Here is a 26897-nt window from a genome sequence, read left to right as displayed (position 1 = left end):
GTTATTAAATAACTATATTTACATATGATAAAACAACACCATTAAATACTTTTAAATACCATGGAATATGAAAATATAAATTGTATGTTCATTAATTTTTTAAATATTAATAAGAATAATGTTATTGATTTATTCAATAATCACCTATATTAATATAGAATCACATATAGGCTAGCTACGCCAGAATAATGTTTCCTAGTCTGATTTCGTTTCCATTTTATTCTGTCTCCATTTTTGCTCCTGCAATTGATAAGAAATATTTTATAATTTGTAAAACCATAAATCCACCAGAAAGCCCGCACTTTAAGTACATTTAATATTTGTTAAGTAGAACAAGAGTAACATAAAAGAATTTATAATTATATATACATTCAGGAAGATGAATAGGTAGTACAATCACCAAAGGAGGGAAATATGTTACAATTTGACCCACATATATCCTTAAAGTATAATGAATGTCATAAAATTAATAATACTGTATTTTTCTTTTATTACATAAGACAATGGTTTTATGAAAAACACAATTTAAATTGGGATTAGACAAAAGCAAGAATATAGGATTTATTAGATAGTGGTTCGGTTAGCTATTATTAACTGCGAGATTCTGTCATTTAACTAAACTACTATTAGTATCTATATATTGAAGAAATATAGCGACCCATCACCAAACGAGTACGCGGGTTGTACACTAACTTAACGGACTACAGCATTGAGATGATTCTGAAATATCATTGCATAATATTTATTTATTTAACCACAAATTTCTGAAAATTAGCATTTCAGAATCGATCACGTAGTCTTTGATTTATCTCTATTTCTAATTTTTATTACATACTTATTTTAGAAATATATTTCAGAATAGATCACAATGCCTAGGTAAATTTAAGTAGTATTAGTTAGTGATTAATTGTGCTAGAATACTTTCACACAAAATGCCAATATCTAATTCTAAACATGCATTAATTGATACATTCGTAAGTACCACAACCATAGGAGACAACACTAACACACAAAATAATATAATAAATACACTCACTTTTTATTGTACTTGTACAATATAACATATCGGCAACAATATCAAATTATTAAATTCATATATTTGGCTAAATTACTAAATAGTATTTTTTTGTTCTTTTTTATAGCATAGGGGGCAAATGTGCTTGCGGCTCACCTAATAGTAGTTTTTACCGTCGCCCATGAGTGCCCGCAACACAGGGAATTGCCTTTGTCGGCCTTTTAAAAAGAAATAATCTCTTGAAGGTTTCAATATCGTATCGGTTCGGAAATACTATTGTTTTAAAGTGTTTCCACAATATGGTTTGGCGTGTCAAAAAGGAAATAGCAAATAAGCTGACGGTCCACCTCATGGTAAGTGATAACCGTAGCCAACACAGATGAACTACGGACATCACAATATCATGTGACGCCTGCGAGACCGAGGACTAAGGTGTCATGCACTGCCTTACTAAATGAAAAAATTAAAAATAGGTGAGACTGGGGTACCTCATTCGATAACACGACTTTTACAAAGTCTACCTCGGTATCTATGAAGTATAAAGAAAATATATTTTATCTGTATTATTGTTTCAGTAGGATATTTATATATCTATATTCATCGCAATCGACTTTTCGTTGAATTTAATTATTTTTATTGCAGCTAAGTACCACTAAGTGTTTTAATATAAACCAATATTTCTGTAAAACCACATGTCAAGACAGTTTTCAAATATAAATACTATGAAACCAAAAATAGAATTTAGACATAAAAATTTAAATTATGTTCAAGAATAAACTGTAAGTATACGAAGTGTATATTTATTAGTAATTTAGCCAATAGAACTGTAAATAAATCTGTAACCGAATTTTCTATATTTTTACTTACCGTAACCCACACCATACAAATCTATAGTTATACTCCTCGTGATTTAAGGTCACTCACATAAACTTTTGATATTAACTATAATATGAATTTCTATACAAACTATATATATAATTTGTTTTTCATCTAACTTCGTTGGTACAGTCAATATACAGTTGGTATAATAACGTACACTTAACTAACGAGTCCTTATTAGATTATCACACCGATTACCTGGAGTTGGAAACTAAAATAGCCATTTTGTTCGAATCATATTTTATGCTTCATTTAATAAAACGAATAGAGTTTTTAGTACACAAAAAATTAATATGCAATCGTAACAAGAACTCGATAAGTTGCAATTGACTATCACAGTAGCGTAACTTAAATATAAGGGCAGTTTTTCTATGCTGAAATGGTGGCAATTAAGCATACAGCCCATCTCCACTATTGTACTCTAGCAGTCAATATTTCGATATAGTTTGTTTTTATTCGAAATAGTATGTACTACCTAAAGTGGCTTTTTTTTTAAATTAAAGTTAGAACATTAGGAACTGCCTTCCTGTGCATGCATACCTTGAAAATTTTATTAATTGCATACCATTCAAAGGCGTCAATATATTATAACCAGTCCGAATTATAACTTCCCTATTGTTTATATTGTTATACTTATGGCGCAGTGCCATCCCATTTCCTGATGTGTTAAAAATATTAGAATAATGTTTTACATTATTTGAGTTATATATTGTGACGTGCAGTACTTTGTTTTCTGTAGTCATTAACTGATTAAAACCTATTATTATGTGTGATATTACAACATAATAAAACATATTTTGTAACATATTAAACTGCAAAATGATTTAGGTACTAATGATATCAATTTAAAATTAGAATTATTTTTTGATACGCTGAACTATTTTTTACGGGAAAAAAAAAATTCGTGTGTAAAAATAATATGTATAAAATGTTTTATATACAAAGTCTAAAACGTGTCTTTTTATGTAATTACGCACTTTTTTGTGATCAAATAGGTTTGTACCTAAAAGTTTGAATATTAATCAACAATTTATGCAATCCTACAGATCGTCAAACAAATGAAATTCTAATGATACTAATTTGCCTGCCCTAGAGGGTAGATACTTTCTTAAGATATTATCATCTAAATTTTACCGTATCAAAATATATGCATATCGGACTATATTTAGGCTTTTATTTCATGAATGTCATGTTACCCTGACTCACTTATACAATCGTCAAATAACTAATTGAAGACTCATTAAATTATACATTAATCATATATAATATAACGCATTTTTTCTACTAGGTACATCAGATTTTAATATTTCCAGTAACATCCCATACGAGCACACACATTGCAAATGACGGACATTTAAGCCTATTCAAACACTACAAAACCCTTCACCGCTCTGACATAATCAGATATCGTTTGTAGCTTATTTTAATCCTTTTCATAAAAAAATTACACACTACGTATGTTCTCCTAATCGAGGTAATACATAGAGATGTCTAAAATTAATTTGTACTCTGTATATAGGATATATTAAGTAGGTGTACGATAATTAACTGATTAATGCAGGAGGGGTCTTATTGAACTCAAACACATGGATACGAGTGACAATTTTAACATAGAATTTTAGATATAAAAAAAATAATGCATTATACTTTGTTGTAGCGCAAAATATAATAATATACAAAAACCAAATAATCATTTCTTAATCATAATCTAATCGTCGCAGATTGGGATATTCACGTAGATTAACTATTCAGTTATTGATTTTGCCACTTACATTATACACTTGTAAGTATATTGTAATGGGTATTTTATTACTTATATTATCATTCGCATCCACCCCGCACCTTTATGCAAATTATCTAACTGACACGTACCAATACTGCGAGCTCATTGGACAGGCGGTAAGCAATCGCGCGCAATTTGTACCGCAGCTTAAGTCCACCCCGCGTTTTCTTGCGCAGTGTCCGTAGTATTGTATACATGTTGCAAGAGTACAACATAAGAAACAAAGCAGCCAAGTAAGACACCTGCCAAACGTAGCAAAAATAAATAAATAATTCAAAAAAACTTGTGCAACTGAAAAACAAATTTATTACATCAGCATAGTGGCATATTAACAATGACAGGCATTTATAAAAATAAAAAATGCTACAAAAAGCATGTTAAGTACAGTCTAGGTGATAATGTTATAACACTTTTAATTTAATTATTTAATGCTTCGTTATCTAAAAAGTACACATTATAGCCCATAAAAGTAACCTTCAACCATATGTATTTTATACAACAATACAAACTAATTCTCCTTTTTCCTTTAACTTGAGAACTATATTTAATTTTCGTTTATCGCGTATTTTGTACTCCTATACGAACTTGTATATTAATTAACAACTGTGATGGAATAAGAAATTTACACCGTATCTTAAATATCTTAGATGATATAATCACTTATGTACAATTATAGAACATCGCGGTATTACCGCATCCTTAATATATAGTGGCTAACATACAAAGGACTATAGGTTACATTCAATTTGACTTTGGTTCATGTTCGTTAGGAAATTCGTAGCACTTGTCTTTTGACACTAGGTACACCATGATAATTTTATTAATGATATTTTATATTTAAAAGATTTGAGAGAAGATATTATAAAAGTATGTTTGTCTGTCTTTTTGATATCTTTTCATGACTAAAATATGAACAGTTTTCTTAGCACAGTTTAATTAAATTTGACATAAAGATAAATTGGGACGGACATAACAATAATTTTTAATTTAAAAAAGCAGGCATATTCACACATAATACCCTAGAATATGATTTACACAAATTTAAGTTTTCGTAACACCCTTTAATATTATTAAGTATATAAGATATTCTTTTCTGTCTTATGTTTGCACTTCAAATCATACATTGATTACAAAAACATATTCATATCATAAAAATCTCCTATCACATTGTATTTTAAACCGAGCATGAATCTTTCTTACTTGATAGTTGACCGAAGTCAATTACAGAAACTGTCTCAATTCTTTAACAAATGCAGTATTATTCATATAATTATAACATCAAATTCAATATAATATCGAACAACCACCTTCTATTTCTACAACAAATTAGTCAATCATTCAAAATACGACTAGGTCGGCATTCAATACAGATTATTAGAGATGAGATTTGAATCCAGCACTTACGTTAATAGATACCATAACTTTGCTAACTATTAAATAATAATATAGACGTCATATGCAAATTGAGCTTATTTGTATAATAGAATAACATAAGTGCTCTTTACAATATCAGTTAACATCATTGAGAATATCGTGATGATAAAACTTACATATACCTACTTAATGGGTTAGTTATCGTATTTAATTAATGTGTATTCGTTTATAAATAAATAATATAATCATTCGAGTCTTTTGCCATTTAAGGATATTAAAAAAATATATCTTGGTCCTCCTTTTAAATAAATAAATTGTAGAATAGAATAGAATATCATTTATTCAAATAAACTTAATTGAAGCACTTTTGAATAATTATAACAATTATTTTTATCTAACGCTCATTCGCAAAGCTGTCTCATCACAAGAAGCACGAGCAAGAAACTTGTCTGTTGCTCTTTTAAGTAATCCTTGTCACATTTTACAAATCGAAACGTGTGAATACAAACTACCTACCAGCACTAAATGTAAAATCAGTAACAAGTAAAGATCTTTATATAAATGAGATATATCCAGGAACTAAATTTCTGCATTACTATATTACATCTACATCGTTTTACTTCGTATGAATTATACACAATTTTCCAAAGTCACCACCCATAATTATTATACACCTATTATGATGTTAGATTTGTACATGGCTTTCAAAAAAAAACCTACGCTATAACCTAACCTTGTGCTATTTGAAACTAAACAAAAACACCACAAATAAATAAAAACTGCTAATTTCACCCACTACTCACAGAACATGCATATAAATAACTTCATACATGCAAAATAACAACACACAGAAACAAAAAAAATATTTTGGCACAAATATCTATTAATTCGTAACCGTTCTGTGACATCAATTTAAATATTACTATTACTACTTCTGTATAGAATATTATAAAAATCAGATCTTCACATTCGTTATTGGAACATATTTATTGAAGCACCGTTACCATCGAGTGCCAGGATTCTAACAGTTGTTTGTTAACGGTAAAAACTTGTTTGCATATATTTTATAAAAACTAGATTAGTGTGTGGCTCATACGGTACCTCAAAGTCTCAAAGTGCATTCTAGTTTAAGTATTTAGACGTAACATCAGATCGATACTGTACTTGTAAGACATGGTATCACCTGTATTCATTTTAAGGACTAATGTTGTCTCAAATGAATTAAATAAAACGAATAATTACTAATTGTCCTGTATTATATAAGTAGTAGGGACATATGAGCATTAAAACGCCAAACAATATACTGATACCATTTTTCCTAAGTCTGGAAACGAGTAACTATTGGCCGTCATCGGCAAAGAAGCTCTGGCCACGGCCCTATAGGAATGGCGCTTCATGTGAACAATACTTACGGTTAGTTTGTGTCTGAGATATTTTTGCTTTGTAAGTTGTATTTTAAACAGATAATCTATACTATTGCTATACAAAATACAATAGAATAGGTCAGTTTATATCAATATTATAAATAAGAAATATATAAGTTTACATTCACAGTCATGAGAAAAATAGTTTCAAACTTAATTGTTATTAGGTTTATATAAAAATAAATATATATTCTATGTATGTATGTGTACTTAGAATACATTTTATATATTATATAAAAATAAGGTAATATATAGCAGATTGGACATTACTAAAATATTTCTACAATGGACTCTTAAACCACTTCAGTTGAACTTACAGACTATGCGATCTAGGACGCGTGCTTACCTTATCATGAAGAATAAATAATGTATTCGATATAGTAATAGGCCTTTAACGACGTAACCTTAACTGGCATCAACCTGCTGAGTCAATGTGAATTGGCATCTACATAATCCCTACATCTTTACTTAATATTATACATATGAAAGTCAGTCTACAAAAGTCAGTTAGTTTTGCAGAAGACGTACAAGATCGCATAGTGTGTGATTTAACATTGCAATATCTAACATTCACTACTTTCTATATTGAATGAAGTTGGTCCACATAACAAAGTTACTACCCATATTTCTAAACTTCATTTACCACTACATAAGTGTAACTCCAATAAGCGACTATTTAACATTTAGTTTCTGTAAGTATAGAACAAATATATTAGAATTGTGATATTGTTATATTGTATAAATTATGGAAATGACAACTCTTGTTGGAGCAACACTAATTCATCTACGACATTCGTATAAATGCGTGCGTATGCGTTACGTATTCGCTGCGTGTCCACTTCACGACTCTACCTGCTCGCTGAACTTCTGCGGTATGACCATCAACATCGTCGCCGTATTTCCAACTCCCAGAAGCAGGAATGACATACTTAAAGCTGCTACCTGTTGTCGGTTAGTTATAGGGAAATATGCTTTATAAATAGATAACATACTCAGTGACCTTAGGCACCTTTGGTAGCCTTTGTCAATTTAAATGCCAAGAAAATCTAAGAAATATATTAGAATAAACGTGATTTTTAAATTCATTAATGTAAAGATATTAAATAATTTTGTTTTTTCTGAAAAAATGTTCTAATATTCCCTGACATTACGTTAATTTTAAAATATTACAAGTTTTATATGATTTTCAAGCCAGTAGAAACAAACTAATCACGTTCTTCATTTTTGTTGTTTAATTCTCAATTACTATAATTTTAATATCGAATAAAGATAACGTTTCACAAAATACAATATAATCGTTGTTTCTTCAAGGCAGTATTATACCTAGTCAGTAATGACCACAACATGTATCACAGATTATAATTACAATCGTATTATTTTATTATCTGTACATACCTGCCAAGTAGCTTCAGGATGATAGCTGATGTTATACAGCGTGTACGCGATATAAAGTTGAAACACGTATCCACCGAATAGAAAAGGCAGTAAGTAAGAGAGGCCGCGCCACATCCATGAGTGGAAGCCCTCGATTGTAATGTCCATATTATGCCTCGCTCCTAGGGCTTTTAATCTGTACAAAACTCCGCTTTGGTACCTGAATTGCATATATTGGACTACACCTGCAAATAAAAAAATATATACATATTTAAGTGAATTATAAGGTTATTGCTAATATTTTATACACTTTTAGTATATTTAAAAAAAGAAAATTAATAAATTCAAATCATTCATACATTTAAAAGGTGGGGCAAAAAAGGTTGGGAAAGACTAACTTAGATACTTACTGATATATGCAATAAACCACAAGAATGTATGTTTAAACTCCTCCCAAGGTTCATTTTGTGGCCAAATTAACAGGATACCAGCAACGACGGTCGAAATAAAGTGGTGGAGCCGCCACCAGCCCTTGATTCTCGAGCCATTGACTTTGAGTATGCTCTCCCGGATTGTTAGCGTGCAGTAGTACCATACCAATAAGAATATGAGTATCAATTGTAACGGCCTGGAATCAATGTAGTATAAAATATTACTTTATTCCTAACATATCAAAAACTAAAGAGATATTATTTAGAAATGATGGAAGTATTCCGGTTTTGAATCCGCACAGTATTATTTTTCCAAAATGGCCATTTATGTAACAAAATATAATATACTTATATATATAATTAATTAATTAATTATTAAATATAAAAATCTTCATCAGTCTTGCTCAAAAACAAGTACAAAGATTTAAAGTTTTTTTTATTGATTTATCTATAATCTATAAAATTATAAAATTAAACAGCGCGCTATAAAATTAAACATTAAAATGTAAAATAAACTCAAACATTATAAATTTCAATATAGAAATCGGTACGTCGGATTATTTAATAATAGATGGCCTTATTTCTTCTTAAATTGGTTTTATTTTGTATTATATTACTATTATTGATAAAAAAAAATTATATTTGTAATTGTATTTGAATACAAATTCCAATAAGATCGAGATCGATGCAAAAAAATATTGTAGCAACGAAGTTCACTGGGACATTAGCCATTAATATTTTGTATCTTATTCGTCCCTAAAACTCTTGTTTAGGGAAAATTATGAGTGTGTAAATTATTGTATGTTGATAAATTAATAATAGTGTAATAGATACCGAAATTCTATACTCGATCCAAAGGTAAAGCGGAAAAAATATTCATTATTATAAATTGGAATCAGTGAGTCACAGAATTAAATGTAAAAGACAACGCACTATGTACTCGAACATTAGATTATGTACGTATGTATATAAATATAGAATTAACTAATGATAGATTTCCAATATACTGATAAAATACACTCATGCATTGTCTTTTTAGAGATAAGCCCGCTTTTGTGCACTATGCCGTATAAAATGTATGGTCTATCAATATTGTACATAACACAGCACGTACAATCTATACATATAAATAAAATTGGAGTCTCTATTTTTAATATTGAAATAACCATTTTTACTACATGTATATGAATATGGTAACTATGAATAAGGAACTTACACCAAAATAACATTTTTTACAATTTTTATCTGTCTGTCTGTTTGTTCCAGCTAATCTCTGAAATGGCTGGACCGATTTTAACGGGACTTTTTTTGGCAGGTAGCTGATTACTTTTATTTTAGAAAAATAAAGTTAAATTCCACGCCGACAAAGTCGTGGGTACAGCTAGTAGAGCCTTTTGTACCGACTTTTAAAAAATTGACCTTGTTATTTATCTATCGTTTTGTGTATGTTACACGCATCTTCGTCTTATTTTGAGCCGAATGTGATCTATATAAAATTTACAAACGATAATGCTTCTTTGCATGTCGAACCGTCTCTCATAAACGGTGGTCTAGCTTAGCACATCGTGGGTTCGATTTCTTCACGATATAAATACTATTGTTAGATAAGATACACAAGATAACATTTGTATTTAGTATAATTGTTTGTACAACTACAAAATTACATTACAATTTAAAAAAAAAAAGTATTATAGTATGTCTATTGTTTGTTACACATATTTATTATTAGTTTCTAACTTTGTTGTAGTCTAATAATCTACATATTTTATTACGTTATTCTATTACAACGCTTAGTTACTCGTCATTTATTGCTCCATTATCTATCTACTACAGAGATACTTATGTGTACTTTGACCATCAAACATAAATAAATCACCTTACACGAATAATTTGTTTGACAATACAGATGTAGTGTGCGGTTTGTGGAAATTGTATGATGATTTCAATAGAAAATAAAATTGATAACAAAATAATATTTACAACAATTTTACCTATAAGAAGACAAAGATAATATAACTAATCAATGTGAATACGTGTTTATTTGTCTGTAACGTTGTCACAATTAAACGCATTAATCAATCACCATATTTTTTTACATAATTTTTAACTTATATCATAATTTTTACAGCCTTTATATATTTGTTCATTTATTATTTCGAAAATTATTTAAAAAAGTAAATATTTCTTACAAATAATTTTTTGTTAGTAACATTGGTTGGTTAATGCATGATAAGATACGGATATAGTGTATTAAGTGATTATAGGAATAGGATATTCTGAGTATACGCAGATATTACATATGTATTGAGCCAAATTCAACAAAATTGTAAAATAGAGGTTTTTCATGATAACGTTTTTTCCTTGCGTTAAAAAAATGTGGTTGGAGTGGCAATAAAGCGGATGGCACAACTCATGGTAAGTTGTAATCGCACATGTATATAAATACATGAAAATGTGATGGTCGTGCGTGATGTGATACTCCTAATGAATTGCCAATCCAAGAGCACTGTTGAGATGTTATGCCTCCATATTCTGTAAATTCACTGCCTTATCATATGCATTGCCCTTCAACTGAATCAAAATTACAAAACATGCTGTTTTACAAAGCACGCAGACAACTTTATACATCAGTAGTGTACCTTAGTAAATAAATATGTAATATTATATTAATAAAATTTTTATACTGTATTTTTTAAATTATGTTCCCATTATTATTGTTTTACTACAATTTAAATGTTATATTTATTTCACCAGTAATATCTAATTAAAAATCATTGAATCACTCTATCTATTGCTGAAAACTACATTAGATAGAATACAATCCATTGCGTAATTTAAAAGATACAAGCAAACAGAAAGCGGCAGTGACTTTATTTGTAAAGATTGATTTACACTCTCATATTTCTAAAACTCACCTGAAGTCTATGTATAAATTTGTGACAGCTAGAACAAAAGCTATTGCACTGAGAATCAACTTGAATTTCTCATATTCATCCTTATATTTAAATCTGAAAATAAAAAGAAAATATAGCAACGTATATAAACATATATAACTGTTTTTTATATCACAGTGGTGGCTATAAGGCATATATAAAGTAGTTTACAATCACTAATACGATGCTTTAGAACCTCTCAATATTTAACTCTAACGTGATAGGTAGCAAAACAATTTGCTATCATTATTATATGTAAACTTAATAATAAAATACATATTAAGTATTTTAATACCGCAAGTCCTAGTCCTTTAGTTGCTTTAAAAGAACCGCCATTTATTCCATTTAAATACCTATGAATACGTTATCAATGAGTTTAACAACACACTACTAATGAGTATGTCTTAAATACCTGTAGCATATTTAAGGACTTTGATCAAATTTAGATCATAAAGGTTTGTAGCAATTAAAAATTAATTTAGATCATGAGCAACTTGACAGTTTAATTACAAATTAACGGCTGCGGTGGCATATCGGTTTAGCACAAAAAAATGTTTAAGTATTTATATCAGTTGTTCAGAATCCATAACGCAAGCATTGCTTAGTTCGGGACTAGGTGGTGTTATGTGGTTTGTTATTCCGGGTTATTATTATTATAAAATTGTCTATTCCTTCTTTAAGCAACCGAAAATAAACAAAGCCATTGAAGGTATTTTGAACCCATTTTGATATTTCTTTGCCCTGTTTATGGTATTAATCTAAATCGTGTCAAATAGATGACACTTGTGTATCATTCTGACGAGCGTGACGCTATTTTGCAACAAATCTGAAAATTCTTTACAGAGGCCATGTAATAAGTACTTTCAGACAGATTATTTTTTCAACACTATTCTAGTGAAATGTAACCTGCGTGGATCCGATCTAAAAGGCGCCTAAGTGTGTAATATAATTTTATAGTCTTTTATGTTAATATGTTTTTTTGAGACCGTCGTGGTCTAGTGGTTTACTACCCTGAGCTATACTCCAGACGTTACAAATTCAAATTTGTCCGATACAAAAAAGACATTTTTGTGTCAATTTATATTTCTTATTAATTGTTTGCAAACGAAACAGTGATATGAAAAAAAAAACTCATGAGACAGCTTCTCCCTGTCCCGTTTACAATACCTAGTAACAGTGTGATAGTCGTATGTTTATATTGTTTAATTGTACTTAAGGCTGAACCTTCTTTGAGAACACTATTCGACTTAAATTCAATTTTGTTCAAGTGTCAGATTGCAGGTAAAGTCACGTTCAATTTGTAGATAGATAATACTTTTGACACAATTAAATCAACAAGCTACAAAAGACTTTGTATATTGTTATTGTACGTGACTATTTCTATTTATACATAATGGTCCTGCTCTACTTACTTGTCATTTTTATTTAAAATGGAGACATTAACATTCCCAAGTATGATGCGTAAATAGAGACTATTCTGTTTAGGCAATGTTGCTTTTATCTCGTGCAGCATTGCTTTCCTCTTCATTATCTCCTTCTCCAAATTCTCCAGACGTTCATCTTTTGTGATGCCTTTCTTTTCTAATCTACAACACAACGGTAAGATAATCCACATAAATACACGTTATTGATATTTGAAGTATTGCCGTATTAGCAGCAGGGAATTAAAATAACATATCAGATTATGTGTATTAATTAATAGTAAGAAGGTACATTCAAGAGCAAAGTTCGCGATTCGTTAGTCATTAATTTACTTAATTAATGTGAAGTACAAAGATTGTCTATTTATTCATCACAACTGAAGAAAATATATACAAGTGCTATGTTCGTTCATTACTATGATTTAGTTTCCCTTTACTTATCTATCTCCAAAATTTATTGAATTATGTCATCTTAATAGAACTTTAATGTTAAAACTAAGATGTAAAATATGCAATTTTTATTAGAGAATTACTATTGGATAGAATCCTAGAAATATTCCACATATTCAATAACATACTCCGTGTATGACTGGCGTGCTTGATATCGGATTAAATATCGTTCAAAGGACATTTACATGGCTGTAATTAAAGATACTCCTGATCCTAGCATAGCAGGACAGTGTTCTCTAGAAAAATGGATAGAAAAATGTGTCCATTGTATGGACACATTTGATGGATAGGCACATATAAGGTCTAATCGACTCAAGGTCAACTAGAATAAAATTTATGCATTTCATTATTAATCTAAACATAAATCCCTATGTTTGAGTATTTATCAACTTTTCTAACATAAGAGGGAAGATAAGCTTAGCTTAAATCCCAATCCCAAATAAGACCGGCACTTATGATTTATTAAACTTGATTAAATTACACCCGCATATAAAGTCCATATCTATTATCTAAATTATCATTATTATGGTATTTATATTTGAGTAATGTTATCAGATATACAACATGTATTGACAAACATGTGTACAGTTATTATCTGATTTCATACATGGTTTAATTAAACAATGTTTTTACAGTTGTCCTTAATATACATGACCACATTACTATTGCCAATCAACCAAAGATTGTAGAAGACATCCCCATACATACTCAGTCCCACTTTTTTCAGGTTATAAAGTGCAGATTAAGCAGTAAAATTAATAGGCTAAGAGGCATGACATTTTAGTCCTCTGGAATGATCCTCTCTCAACATAAGAGTAATATTATAGGTGTCACATAATAATGTGATGTCCATTACTGTTTAACATATGGTCAAGCTACAGCTGGTTTGGAATTGTAAAACAAATTGTATAAAAAAATTGTCCTTATACCTTAGTATGTTAGCAGTTAAGAACACTATTACAATGGTTGTAACCAATAAACAGATATGATTGCCTGTTTATTGGTTAGGATGCAGATTTCAAATCAATATTAGAAGTTCTGCAAAATTAGAGACTGAGCACTTTCTATGTCCCAAACTAAATATTCCTTAACATTTACAAATGTTTTATGCAGTCCATTTTTCTAATTGTTACTGAGATTTTTGTGGATCAAAATACTTTTATATTCATGTATATCTTCTCTTATGTAAGGTATCTCTAAAAATTTGACAAAGAAGTAGCCTATATATAAAATATGATACGGAGCTCTTAAAATTACCATCAATAATTTCATATCAGTATAAAAAGTTGTTAGAGTTCAGTTACATTTAATTTTTTTATTACAAGTGACTGACTATATTGTTTGGTCTCGTTAATTTATATAGAGGATATAAATTAACTTGTCCAATTATTAAAATATCACTTATTACATATACATAATGCATGTATGGTTGTGCTATGTGCAATAGATGTCATTATAGGTCATTATGATAGATACTAAGTAATCTATATGGCATGCAAATAATTGTAATATGTCCTAAGATGAATGATCTGACCTTTTTAATGCATTACTGATAAGGGACATGCGATATCGCTGATGGTCCAGTTCCTTCATACATTTTGATTGCAGTTCTCCCACTTCTTCAAGTTTTGTTATATATTCCTTATTTGTAGCCTGAAATATAACATTAAGGTAGTTAAAACACACTAATATTTCATTAAACACATGTGATGGCCTCTATGGTCTAGTGATTTAGCACACTACCATTTCACATATTTGTGGGTTTGATTCCTCACATAATGCAATCAGTATTCATTATTAGTTTATACTATCTAGAATAGATACGTGAAGTTATGGTACCTTACTGGCCATTTAAATTTGTTAATATAAAAAAAAAGGAATGTACCTATGATGTTTAATGTCACTCAATAATAAAATACGATTATATCTGTTTGCATATTTAAATGATCTTTCCTAAACTCTTTATTTACGGACTATATTTATCATTAAACACATGTGATGGCCTCTATGGTCTAGTGATTTAGCACACTACCATTTCACATATTTGTGGGTTTGATTCCTCACATAATGCAATCAGTATTCATTATTAGTTTATACCATCTAGAATAGATACGTGAAGTTATGGTACCTTACTGGCCATTTAAATTTGTTAATATAAAAAAAAAGGAATGTACCTATGATGTTTAATGTCACTCAATAATAAAATACGATTATATCTGTTTGCATATTTAAATGATCTTTCCTAAACTCTTTATTTACGGACTATATTTATCTTAAAATTCATGAGCATGACCAGACTAATACTGATAATTCTCTATATACATTACATATGTATTCACCAAAAATATATACTTATGTATTTCTATCAGATGTCAAGTACCCATACCACAATCTCTGCTTAGGTTGGGACTGTGTGAATTGTCCGGACTATATTTATCTTAAAATGGAAGCAGAGTATCGTGTATAATTGCAAAATCGCACGTAACGGTCGATTGCAAATTTTTTTTTAAGAGTTATTAACACCAGATTATTTTCGTATACGTGGATAAAAGATTAAACTATAGTTATGACCATGGAAGGAAATACAAAGTTTCAAGTCTTACCACTGAACGAAACACAACTGGGTTACATGGAAATTTCAAATAAGACTAGCTCTAAAAGGTCATGGTCTCCTACACGTTGTTGAGAAAGACTTCGTAGAAAAGGATAGAGCTACGACTGCTGAGCTTGAAAAATATGCCAAAGAAGATAGTACAGCATTTCTTATTATAACGACTAATTTGACACAAGAGAATATCATGAAGGTAATGCGTTTTGAAACAGCAAGAGAGGCTTGGCTAGAGTTGCACCGCATTTACGAAGGAGATATAGAAGATCGAGCATTTGATTTAATTGTGACATTCTTTAAATTTGTAAAGGAACCTGCTGATAATATTGGCACGTATTTATCCAAACTAAGGAATGTATGGCGAGATCTCTCCCTTGAAATGGAGAAAGAAGGAGTCAAAGAACTACCAGAAATCTTTCTTATGGGTAAAGCTTTAGAAAGCTGTCCGGATGAATATTTCCAGTTTATCTCAAGTTGGAAGCTGTTAGCAAAAAAGGATCGTAGTATAGAGAAATTAACTGTTGATCTATGTTCTTACGAACGAGCATTACAATCTCAAGGGTCCCGAGCTGAAATGGAAGAAGCACTCGCGCTTACCGGAGGTAAAGGCAAGTCTAAATTTCATAAAAAGGTAACTGTCAAAGACAAGTCAAAGAAATGTAGTTATTGTGGTCTGAACAATCATTTTGTTAAAGATTGTCGCAAATGGATTGCTGATGGATGTCCATTAACATTAGAAAAACCATCAACGTCAAAACAAGGTAATACTTCCTACAATAATAAATGCAAAGCTAACATGATGCTAATGAGTGTTGAAGTAAACTACACGGGAAACATTGATAAACATCAATTAAAACCATGTCACAAACAGGTCAGATGTATTTGAAAATTTTGAACGATTTCAAAACAAGTCACATATAGTAACAACTGCCAATGGACATGCTATTGCTGCTACTGGTAAAGGATCCATAATAGTGGAAGCAGATATTTATGGTAGAAAGCAACTGATAACTTTAAATGATGTTTGGCTTGTTCCAGAAATTACAAAAAATCTTTTTTCTGTCTTAGCTGCTCAAGATTGGTTGAACGATAGCACATTCATATCAAAAACAAACAACTGCCAATTGATTTTAGATGGAGAACCTGTCCTACTCGGTGAAAGAGAAAAATATGGAGGTCTCTATAAACTAAGATTGCGAAACAAACCATTGAATCCAATCGAAGTAAATATTAATGCAGTTGATACAACAGATATGCTACAGCTCTACCATGAAAGGTTTGTACATCAGAGCAAAGATCATGTAAGAAAAATTTTTGAACGAGAACTGGGCATAAAAATTGTACGTCCTACTCACAGAACCCTATGTGAAGGATGCATCTATGGAAAAGCTCATCGTTTGAAATTTGGAACGCGAGAAGGAGCATCAAAGCCAGGCGAATGCATTTATGGTGATGTCTGTGGACTATTTATACTCTCCTATGCCAAATATCGTTACTTCCTATTACTAAAGGATGACTTCTCAAAATATCGCTATCTATTTTTAATTAGAAAGAAAAGTGAAGTCCAAGAGAAGCTGATACAATTTATAGCTCATGTAAAAGCTACAGGGCACATTATTAAAGAATTCTTCACTGACAATGGAGGTGAATTCGTAAATGATGATGTGAAACGGATTCTACAAAAGGAAGGCATTACGCATAGATGTACTATGCCTCACACACCACAACAGAATGCAACTGAACGTGATAATAGAACAGTTGTTGAGGCTGTCAGAGCTATAATGCATACTCCTACAAGGGAACTACATGAAAACTTATGGGGTGAAATAACAAGTACTGTTGTTTATGTACTTAACCGTACTGGTCCTACTCATTTGGAGAAAACTCCCTACGAGTTATGGCATGGCAAAAAGCCAAGGATTAAACATTTACGAATTATTGGAAGTCATTGTTATGCACATGTACCAAAGGCGTCACGCAAAAAGCTTGACAAGAAAGCGAAAAAAGGTATTCTTATAGGTTACAATGAGGACGAAGGGTATCGCATTTGGATAGAAAACACTCTGACAGTAATGAACTCCAGAGATGTAATCTTTGAAGAAAAAACATTAAATCCTATAGATGAAAATATAATCCCTACCGAAAGTAATCATGAAGAGAAGACTGCTAAATCAGTGATCATTCCACTTCAAGTCTGTAATGATCCAACTGACTTAAGTCAAGAGCATGACGAGTCGAATGTATCGATCGGTATAAGATAAAAATCCAAACTAACAAAAATTCTTATTATTTTCTAGGGCTTGAAATAGAAAAGGAGTCTAACTGTATTAAAGTACATCAAGGTGCATACACCAAGAAGGTATTAGAAAGATTTGGTATGCAGAACAGTAAAACTGTTGCTACACCAATAGTGAAACAGTCTGAATTAAGAGAAGAAGATGGGGATAACACATTTCCTTACAGAGAAGCAGTTGGAGCCCTTGCATATCTTATGGTAGGAACAAGACCTGACATTTCTTATGCGATAGGTGTTGTATCCAGACACTTAGAAGCTCCTACAAAAGCAGACATTACAAGACTGAAACGAATATTTCGTTATTTAAATGGTACAAGGGATTACTATATCACATACAGCCAAGATACGCAGAAAGAATTAATCTGCTATAGCGATGCTGATCATGGTGGAGATCCTAATTCTGGAAGATCGACTTCAGGCCTGGTATGTATTTACGGAGGGCCAATATCATGGAGAAGTCAACTACAGTCGTCGGTGTCAATCTCTAGCACTGAAGCTGAAATAATAGCCGCAAGTGAAGCTGCAAGAGAAATAATATGGCTTAAACGATTTATTGAAAATATAGAGCAATCATCAAAGATTCCTGTTCTTTACTTAGACAATGAATCAGCCTTAAAACTTGCATTAAATCCACCCTATGAGTTCCATAACAGAACCAAGCATATTAAGCTAAGACATTTCTTCATACGAGAAGCCATAACTGAAGGAGTTATGAAAATTGCTAAAGTTGGTACTGAATTCCAAATTGCAGATATGTTCACCAAGGCTTTATACAAACCAAGATTGGCAATGCTATGCCGGCTGATTGGTGTACATGCATAGATTCAAGATTTCTTTTCACAGGAAAGGAACCATCACTTCAAGAGAAGATATTAGTTTATACCATTTAGAATAGATACGTGAAGTTATGGTACCTTACTGGCCATTTAAATTTGTTAATATAAAAAAAAAGGAATGTACCTATGATGTTTAATGTCACTCAATAATAAAATACGATTATATCTGTTTGCATATTTAAATGATCTTTCCTAAACTCTTTATTTACAGACTATATTTATCTTAAAATTCATGAGCATGACCAGACTAATACTGATAATTCTCTATATACATTACATATGTATTCACCAAAAATATATACTTATGTATTTCTATCAGATGTCAAGTACCCATACCACAATCTCTGCTTAGGTTGGGACTGTGTGAATTGTCCTCTGTTATATACAGTTATAGAAAAACTTGTAATATACAAATTTTATTATGAATTTTTTTAGCACATTGTCTTTATTATCTCTTAGGAAAAATAGTTTACACAACTCTTCTGATTGTGAGCTAAGGAGTATTATAAGCTGTCATGTTACAATTTGAATTATAACATACTATTACCTAAAGTAAGAGAGTGATCTTAGTGCTATATTTATGATTGTTGTTTAACTCTAAGTTAAAAGTTGTGTAATGTTTGGTTTGGAAGCTGAGTTTCAGTTGAAAGGATAGATATAGCAGTGAAATTATAGGGTATGAAAACATGAAACTGTACTCGCCCTATACATACATGCCGAAAACGTTAAAGTATGCTATGCTTCTAAAACTCAAACTGACAGCTTCAATTTAGGGTACATATATAAGTATAAAAATCTAAAAGTGTCTAAAATATTCCTCATTTACAAATTATTTCGTATTTTTAATATTTCAATACACCTAAATTTATTAAATCCGTTTAGGTTTAATGACATGACATTATAGTAAATTACAAAATTAGATTGACAATTATTTGTTCATTGATACGTGCATCTTGAATATAGAATATTATGAAATAAAAATCATTAATTACGCAAAGCAAAAACTATTTTGTAGATACCTCCAGACGTTTGTAGTCCGCAATTAAATCCTCCCATTCTTTATGGCATTCTTCTACATCCATATTGGTTGTAACACAGTGACGATAAAATCACGAAAAATAGTAAAAAATTAAGTAAAGAAATGAGTAAATGTTTTAAAGTGGATTAATTAGTCGGAACATTGAATTACTGAAACTAAGAACGTTGTCGTTAGTACAATTCTATTAAACATTGACAGAGAATAAAAAATAAGCAAGAAATAGGTATACACTGGGTTTGATTTGACAAAGCAGTTAACATGACAATTATGAATGACATTTGACAAATAATTCTGAAATATGACAGCAGATTGTTTTTTTTTCGACGAGGTTAGTGTTGCCATTTTCATGACGCTTACAAAACGAGACTAGATAATGAAATGGAGCAAATTAGGTGAAAATTCTGTCTTGATCTAGAGATAAAGTACACAAACCCTATGTTTTTCAAGTATCAACTTCATAGCAGAGTTAGTTGGTTTACCATAAAGGCAACCAAAGTGATGGTGCAAAATTAGTGACTACGAAATATTGTATAGGGCTTATTGCTATTTTTTGCTTTGATCTAGAGCGAACCGACTTAGCAAAGCGAAGGGGGTTACCCTTCGCTTAAGCGATACTTTTACCGTAATACTAACTAGGCATAATTGTGGATTTGTAATATACTACACTTTCGTCTTTTCGCTGAAATATAAATGAAATATATTTCAAACGCATAACAGTTTTTATATATACTATACTCAAGACAATAATCGTACTGGCCCCTGACACCTATAGGTAAATATTTCTATTGGGAGATAAATAATTGGAACAGCTGTAAATAAATTAGATATTTAATTGATTTATTTACAGAAAATATTGAACCAAATTCTATGAAATATTGGTAATTAATTTTCTATATAAATTTAGACAATACAGCATTTACTGGGCAAAATTCTCTTGCGAATCTTATTTGTAGAATTAATTAGTTTTTCCATTCCCTTCCATTTTTTTAAGGACGTGTACGGAGACGTAGTCCGAAAAAATACCACAATTTACTTGTTTATAAGGTTTGACCTCAATGAAAATGGAACTTAGCTCCGTAAGATGTGACAGTATTTATCGAAAATTTTGTTTGCCTCAAGAGAATTTTGCATATAATATACAAATACATTGCAGATACACGTATTTATGACATTATGGTTACGGTAAGCATATATGTTGAAATGAGTGCAGTAATTATTACCTACATTACTTGATAATTGTAATACAAACATCTTATGTAAATAACTATATAGAGCGCAAGCAATAGGGCGTCTGCCTTATACCGACGAGATTATACAGCGCTAAGTTAATTATGCAAAAGGAGAGAGCTTGTGCTTGTTATTGAATACAGGTTTTTATTTTGTATCAATATCACATATATTTTTAAAGCAAGATTTTTAGTAGAATATATATATAAATAAATAAGGGTATCTGTAGAGAAACATGAGGTTATATGATTAATATGAAATGTTTTACGCTATTTATTTTAAAAGAAATTAGCTAACAATGACTAGAAATGTATTGATGAATATTGTAGTTATTCACCCTGGCACCTAGCACATTATTATATTCTTGTTATATTCAGTATATGCATGCATATTCTAACAATATTTTCAACTCAGGCTCTCTCCAATTACATAACGTTCACAATAATCTCCTTGGTCAGTGTGTATTTACGAATTTACATTGATTAAGCGATGTTTTGATATTATAAGAAACTCCATACCGTGCCTTGTGACTGAGTATACTGCCGCTACCAACACACGTGTGAAATAGTACTAACAATATAGAGTTATATATATTTCGAGATTCGCTGGTACAATAAGCACGGTATTAGAGTAGGCCTTCACTTATGTTTTACGCAATATATGCGCAGCAAAATTGAAGCATGATCATAGTTTTTTTTGTATCTCTCAATGAACTTAATTATATAAGGGACCTAGAAATTTATAGTTCATGCAAAAACTTTGCTGGCCATACATTGTACTTTGTATTCTAACGGCAAAGCTTCTAATAGTATGACCATATTCAACTACAACTACTTACTATATACTAGTCAAAATACCAGGCAACCAAATGTTTCATCAGCGTAATAAATAACTAATACAACATAATAGGCTCCATTAATTAAATTTATCTTTGCATCTAGCTACCATTTAGATGGAAAAATTAAAATAATAATTAAATATCACACATTTTATGTAATTCCTTGTATGACAAAAATGATAACATTAATTAAAATCAAATGACAATGCTCAATGAAATTTGCACGACAATATTAAACACATCTAGCAATATATTGATCTCGAATGGACCAGAAATTCGTTTATAGATATAGTAATAAAACATTGAAAATATAAATAAATAACTAAAAAAATTTAAATAAAATGCTCTAACTTATAGTTAAAGTTTTGTAATAGCCAAAACTTAAAATAAGTTCCTATGAAACCTCTGTCTGTTATGATAAATCATGCACCCATACATTCTGGGGCCCGGCAATCCTAATAGTAAACTTTTATTTAATTTCGTTGTCTCCATAGATATCCATTCATGATGTTAGCACTGGTGCAAACAAACATAATGTATATCATATCGAGCAGAGACAAAGATTGATTAATTATATACAGCAACAGATGACAGATTTTGCGTATGAGTGTTCAATATAAAAAATCTATTATCACTAAATTATCGGCTGATTGTCATGAATAACCAACAATATCAAATTTAATAAAACTAAATTATCAATAAACAAATCAAGGTACAAGTTTTTCTAGAACTGACAGGTAAGAAATTATTAAGAAGTTAACTGTTTTACCAAATAAAATTTATATCTAAACACACTTATCAATAAAAAATAACTATAAAATAAAACAAGAGTAATTAATGAACTGTTAAATTATAACACAGCTTTCTCGCCTCACTTCATCGTTCCGATCGGGTACATGACAAATGCTACGTCGCATCCATTTTACCTTCATGAATCGAATTCTCAAAGTTATGCTTGTGTCACATAATAGCTAAAAATATACAGAAATTACCTATGAACCATTACAATATAATGGAATGTGCGAATCTACACCGAAGTAAGAGAAGAGGCGCGCGGGGAGTCAAGAATCACATTATTCCAATCACTAGAAGGACATAGCATCGTCAAGTGTACGGGAGAAGGCCACAATGAGTGGAAGGAGGAAAAGGTTATCAATAAATTATCAAAACTATTCCTTCGTTCCAAAATGATTTAAACATTAAAATCGCAACATTACATTGCTCTCATTGTAGCTAATATTGTGAAAAATAATGATAAAGATATCATCGGTGAGTTTAAGTTTACTAAAATGGCAACGCTCCTAACGGCACTCCCAAACTTTAACGGTTTGGTCGACGCTGCCCGATATCACGTATGGCAAGCTCCTGTGGAAATCTGAAACAAAACAATAATTAATTAATACAAAGCTACAGATTTATAATTTCTCAACAATGTTATACCACATGAAATGAATAATAGTACAGTAGTGCAGAATTATTGAGATACAGTGTATTGTTTTAAACTGTTTTTATGGATGTTGAAAATTGTGAGAAATATAATTAGCTAACAGGGATAGTGTCCTCAAAGTTATGATAGATCCTATCCTATCCTAATAATAGATTGTGAACCCTATTAAAAAAATGCAAAATGCTGGCATCATAGATAATATCAAATTTGTCTTTGGTAGTAAAAAGCAGACTACGATAGACGTGGTAGTTGCTCACCGAGGCTGGTGGCGAAGTGATGATGCGCGTAGAGCGTCTTGAGGCAGCGCGTGTGCGCGACGTCCCAAACACGCAGCGTCTTGTCGTCGGAGGCCGTGAGCAGGTAGCGGCCGCCCGGGTGCCAGGCCAGCCCCCGCACCCAGTTGTCGTGGCCCGCCAGCGTCGCCAGGCACTGCCCGGTACTCACGTCCCAGATCTGGCGCAAACACATCACAATTTACTCATTTTATTAATATCTCTCTAGTGGAATCTTATGTTACAGTATCAATCTATGTCAAAATTTATTCATTATTTCAGTTACAGACAGAGGATCTGTATAAATAGCAATAACTACTACTTTACAGACGAAAAGAGTATCAGTAATTTTTCTCTTTATTTTGACCAAACCAATATAACATTACCAAGCCCCTTAATCAGTAGTACTTAGCCCCTAGTACTATAGGTGTAAAGGAAATTATCTAAATAATAGAACAAAATAATCAGAAGTAAATCGAATAGTCATTACAACGTAACCATCTCAAGATGGTGCAGTAATTTTAACTGCTATACCAGGGTGATCGGTGTGCAGTTACAACAGTACCTTGACGGACTTGTCTCGCGAGCCGCTGGCGAGGAAGGGCCCGAGGTGGTTGGCGCGGCGGTTGTCTCCGCCGGCGGCCTCGTTGACGGCGGCGGCCGCGGCTTCCGGCGCCCATGACACGCACTCCACCACGTGCTCGTGCTCGCGGAGCTCCATCTTGTCACAATTTGATAAGGTTTATTTTAACACATATACACCAGTATTATTTACTAATTGTTGACAGAAAATGTATATGAGAAAAATAAACAATTAGCCATAATCGATACATACAAAATAAAGTCTATACGACAGTATAAGGTAATTTTTTGTATGAAATTTAGAACAACGTTAAATATAATATTTGCTTATACATAGAGAATATCTTGGTAAATTCATAATAGAAATATCACACAGCATTTTGGTTAGTAACTGATATAATTACTTCAATACTTTATTTTTGTAAATAGATATATAATATACATAAAAAACATCAAGACCGATACAAACAATAATACTCATGAATACAAATGTTTGTACCGTGCATGGAATCTAACAAGATCTACGGAAGGCAGTATAAGTTAGCTAGACCACTGAGGCCATCGTTCGTATGTTACCAATACGTGTTGACACGATATCCATTTTGTAAATATAAAATACTTTTCTAAAAACTAAATTCTAATTGTCAATCAATTGCCACAACAGCATTTTCCATTATTATTTTGTGTCTACACTTGTAATATTTCTGTCAACACTCTAGAGACCATTACTACTACGACCATTATTAGTTTACGTCTCCAAATTAAATGGATTTAAGTTAAGTGTAAAGTGAGTCCAGACTCCGCGTCGAATGTACCCGTTACTAATAAGCCAATAATAAAAATAGTACAATTATTTCATCGGTACACTCACTACCTAGACTCCACAATAAACAATATATTATATAGCAATACTTCGTCACATCATATATAACGCTACAGTAATGAGGTGATACCATCGCGCTAAAATTTATTATTATATTAATTTATTTGGGCTGTGATGTGTCGCAGTACCTTGCATTCATTGGTGTCCGCGTTCCAAATGCGCACCGTCTGATCGTTGGAACAGGAGGCGAGCAGTGTACCGTCCGCCGACACCCGCACCATGCGCACCCACTCACGGTGCCCCTTATATGTCTTGATACAGTATCTAAATATTACATACAACATTTAATATATGTAAAATTAAATAATCAGTAATCACTGGTTACTTTTAAATCTCATACACGAGTATCAACATAAGATAACTAATTATGTTCTAAGCTTATATATATAAAGAATACAAAGGTTTCAGGGCCCACATTATATAAAGTTATAACTACAAACACGTTATGTATACAAATAGATGTGGCATTTATCTGTTATTCACTATGTTCTCTTACATAAAATGCATGCAGAATGTTTTTGTAATTTTAGAAGATCAATAAATGCAGATTATACCTTTTTCTCTTTCTAGCACAATTACTTCGTTAAATGCGAACGTGAGCATCAAATAAAGTGATCTAGATTATTATTACTACTGTTAATTATACTTAATACTTTTAAAGATAAATAAATAATAACAAACACACTGTTATTTAATTCTATAAATAGGTCATACGTGCAATCGAATAGATTACGAGAGTTACATTACTGGCACAGTAACGTAATTCTCGTAAATTTAGAATTATTCCACCCTTGTCCATTTCATAGGGAGTCTTAGCAATGATACATTGAATTAAACTTTAAGAAATCAGAGTAGAAAAAATTAGAAGCGGTATTTATTAATATCAATGGTAATAATAATAAATACCACCTCTAAATTTTCAGTCACTACTTACCCAGTGGCCACTTCCCAAGCTTTAATGGTCTTATCGCGGCTGGCCGAGTAAACGATGTCCCCACTAGGAGAGAATGCCACCGACGACACATTGTGATCGTGTCCATGCATAGTCTTTACACACTCGAATGTTTGGTTGAAATCCCACAATTTGATTGACATGTCTGCACTGCATGATACTGAAAAAAATACAATTTAACTTTAAACATCCTCTAGACTTACTATATTATACACGCCAAAGTTTATGAGTATGGATGCATGGATTTTTGTTATTCTTTTATGGATTTTGATGAAACTTTACAGTAATATATATAGCTTATAAATCAGAATAACGTAGACTATAATTTAAAAAGATATTATGTAAATTGGGCGATCGAGGAAACGATGTAAACGAAGTTGCACGGGTCAGCTAGGATAAAATAAAGAGCTTCGGTCGGGTGAATTTAATGTAATCTCAGATGGAGTTAATTCAATCACTTCATATGGAATTTATGCATGTATAAAATACACGGAAGATATAATGATGGTACAATCATGTGCAATCATATCGGAAACACTTGTCTTATCGTATTAAGCTACCGTTATTAGTATTAATACTTCTTTTTTATTTTTAATCAGTAACATTGTAACTGTACAATGTTACTAATAATAATAATATTCAAGCCAGATACATGTGTCCGTTTAATCAACTACAGAAAACTTTGTATGAAATAGTACACAGTCACTTGTGTGGGTATATCTGTCTGATCTATATCTGTAAAACACGTGCCTTGCTATATATATATATATATATATATATATATATATATATATATACATAACTTTGTATATATATAACAACCTATGTTTGTG

General features: G+C 31.2%; 2 protein-coding genes across 6 annotated transcripts in view; both read right to left on the bottom strand.

Moving 5' to 3' along the window:
• Positions 1 to 28: 28 nt before the first annotated feature.
• LOC131846694 (transmembrane protein 120 homolog) lies at positions 29 to 20126 on the bottom strand. Of its 5 annotated transcripts, XM_059196058.1 has the most exons (9): positions 19844 to 20126; positions 14619 to 14737; positions 12626 to 12799; positions 11196 to 11288; positions 8260 to 8477; positions 7871 to 8094; positions 7328 to 7417; positions 3767 to 3919; positions 29 to 240 (listed from the first exon to the last, which is right to left on the bottom strand). In XM_059196058.1, exons 1-9 carry the CDS (start codon positions 19904 to 19906, stop codon positions 196 to 198), a joined length of 1179 nt encoding a protein of 392 aa, XP_059052041.1. In that variant the 5' UTR covers positions 19907 to 20126; the 3' UTR covers positions 29 to 195. The 5 variants fall into 5 exon arrangements, with proteins under 5 accessions (XP_059052041.1, XP_059052044.1, XP_059052043.1 ...); XM_059196061.1 differs by lacking the exon at positions 3767 to 3919 and having other exon boundaries at positions 7296 to 7417; XM_059196060.1 differs by lacking the exon at positions 3767 to 3919.
• Positions 20127 to 20673: 547 nt separating this feature from the next.
• The window catches only part of LOC131846787 (lissencephaly-1 homolog), a 33996-nt gene continuing 27772 nt past the window's right edge, over positions 20674 to 26897 (bottom strand). Inside the window, exons 6-10 of the mRNA XM_059196184.1 lie at positions 26047 to 26224; positions 25241 to 25376; positions 24213 to 24368; positions 23633 to 23828; positions 20674 to 23303 (exon numbers count right to left, since the gene is read on the bottom strand). Of these exons, the coding sequence (XP_059052167.1) occupies positions 23230 to 23303; positions 23633 to 23828; positions 24213 to 24368; positions 25241 to 25376; positions 26047 to 26224 (740 nt within the window). The 3' untranslated portion in view covers positions 20674 to 23229. The remainder of the gene's footprint in view (positions 23304 to 23632; positions 23829 to 24212; positions 24369 to 25240; positions 25377 to 26046; positions 26225 to 26897) is intronic.

Source organism: Achroia grisella, unplaced genomic scaffold (assembly GCF_030625045.1).
Source record: "Achroia grisella isolate CSIRO2021 unplaced genomic scaffold, CSIRO_AGI_Agris_v1 utg512, whole genome shotgun sequence".
Taxonomy (NCBI): Eukaryota; Metazoa; Arthropoda; class Insecta; order Lepidoptera; family Pyralidae; genus Achroia; species Achroia grisella.
Note: the sequence above shows the minus strand (reverse complement) of the source record. Positions and strands in the feature narration are given on the sequence as shown.

Bases quoted from the DNA above. Each gene is read 5' to 3' on its own strand.
- LOC131846694 (XM_059196058.1), bottom strand. From the start codon at position 19,906: ATGGATGTAGAAGAATGCCATAAAGAATGGGAGGATTTAATTGCGGAC. The intron at 8,478-11,195 runs GTGAGTTTTAGA...CATTGATTCCAG, and splicing joins AATTTATACATAGACTTCAG to GCCGTTACAATTGATACTCA. The intron at 7,418-7,870 runs GTATGTACAGAT...AACCGACAACAG, and splicing joins ATCCTGAAGCTACTTGGCAG to GTAGCAGCTTTAAGTATGTC.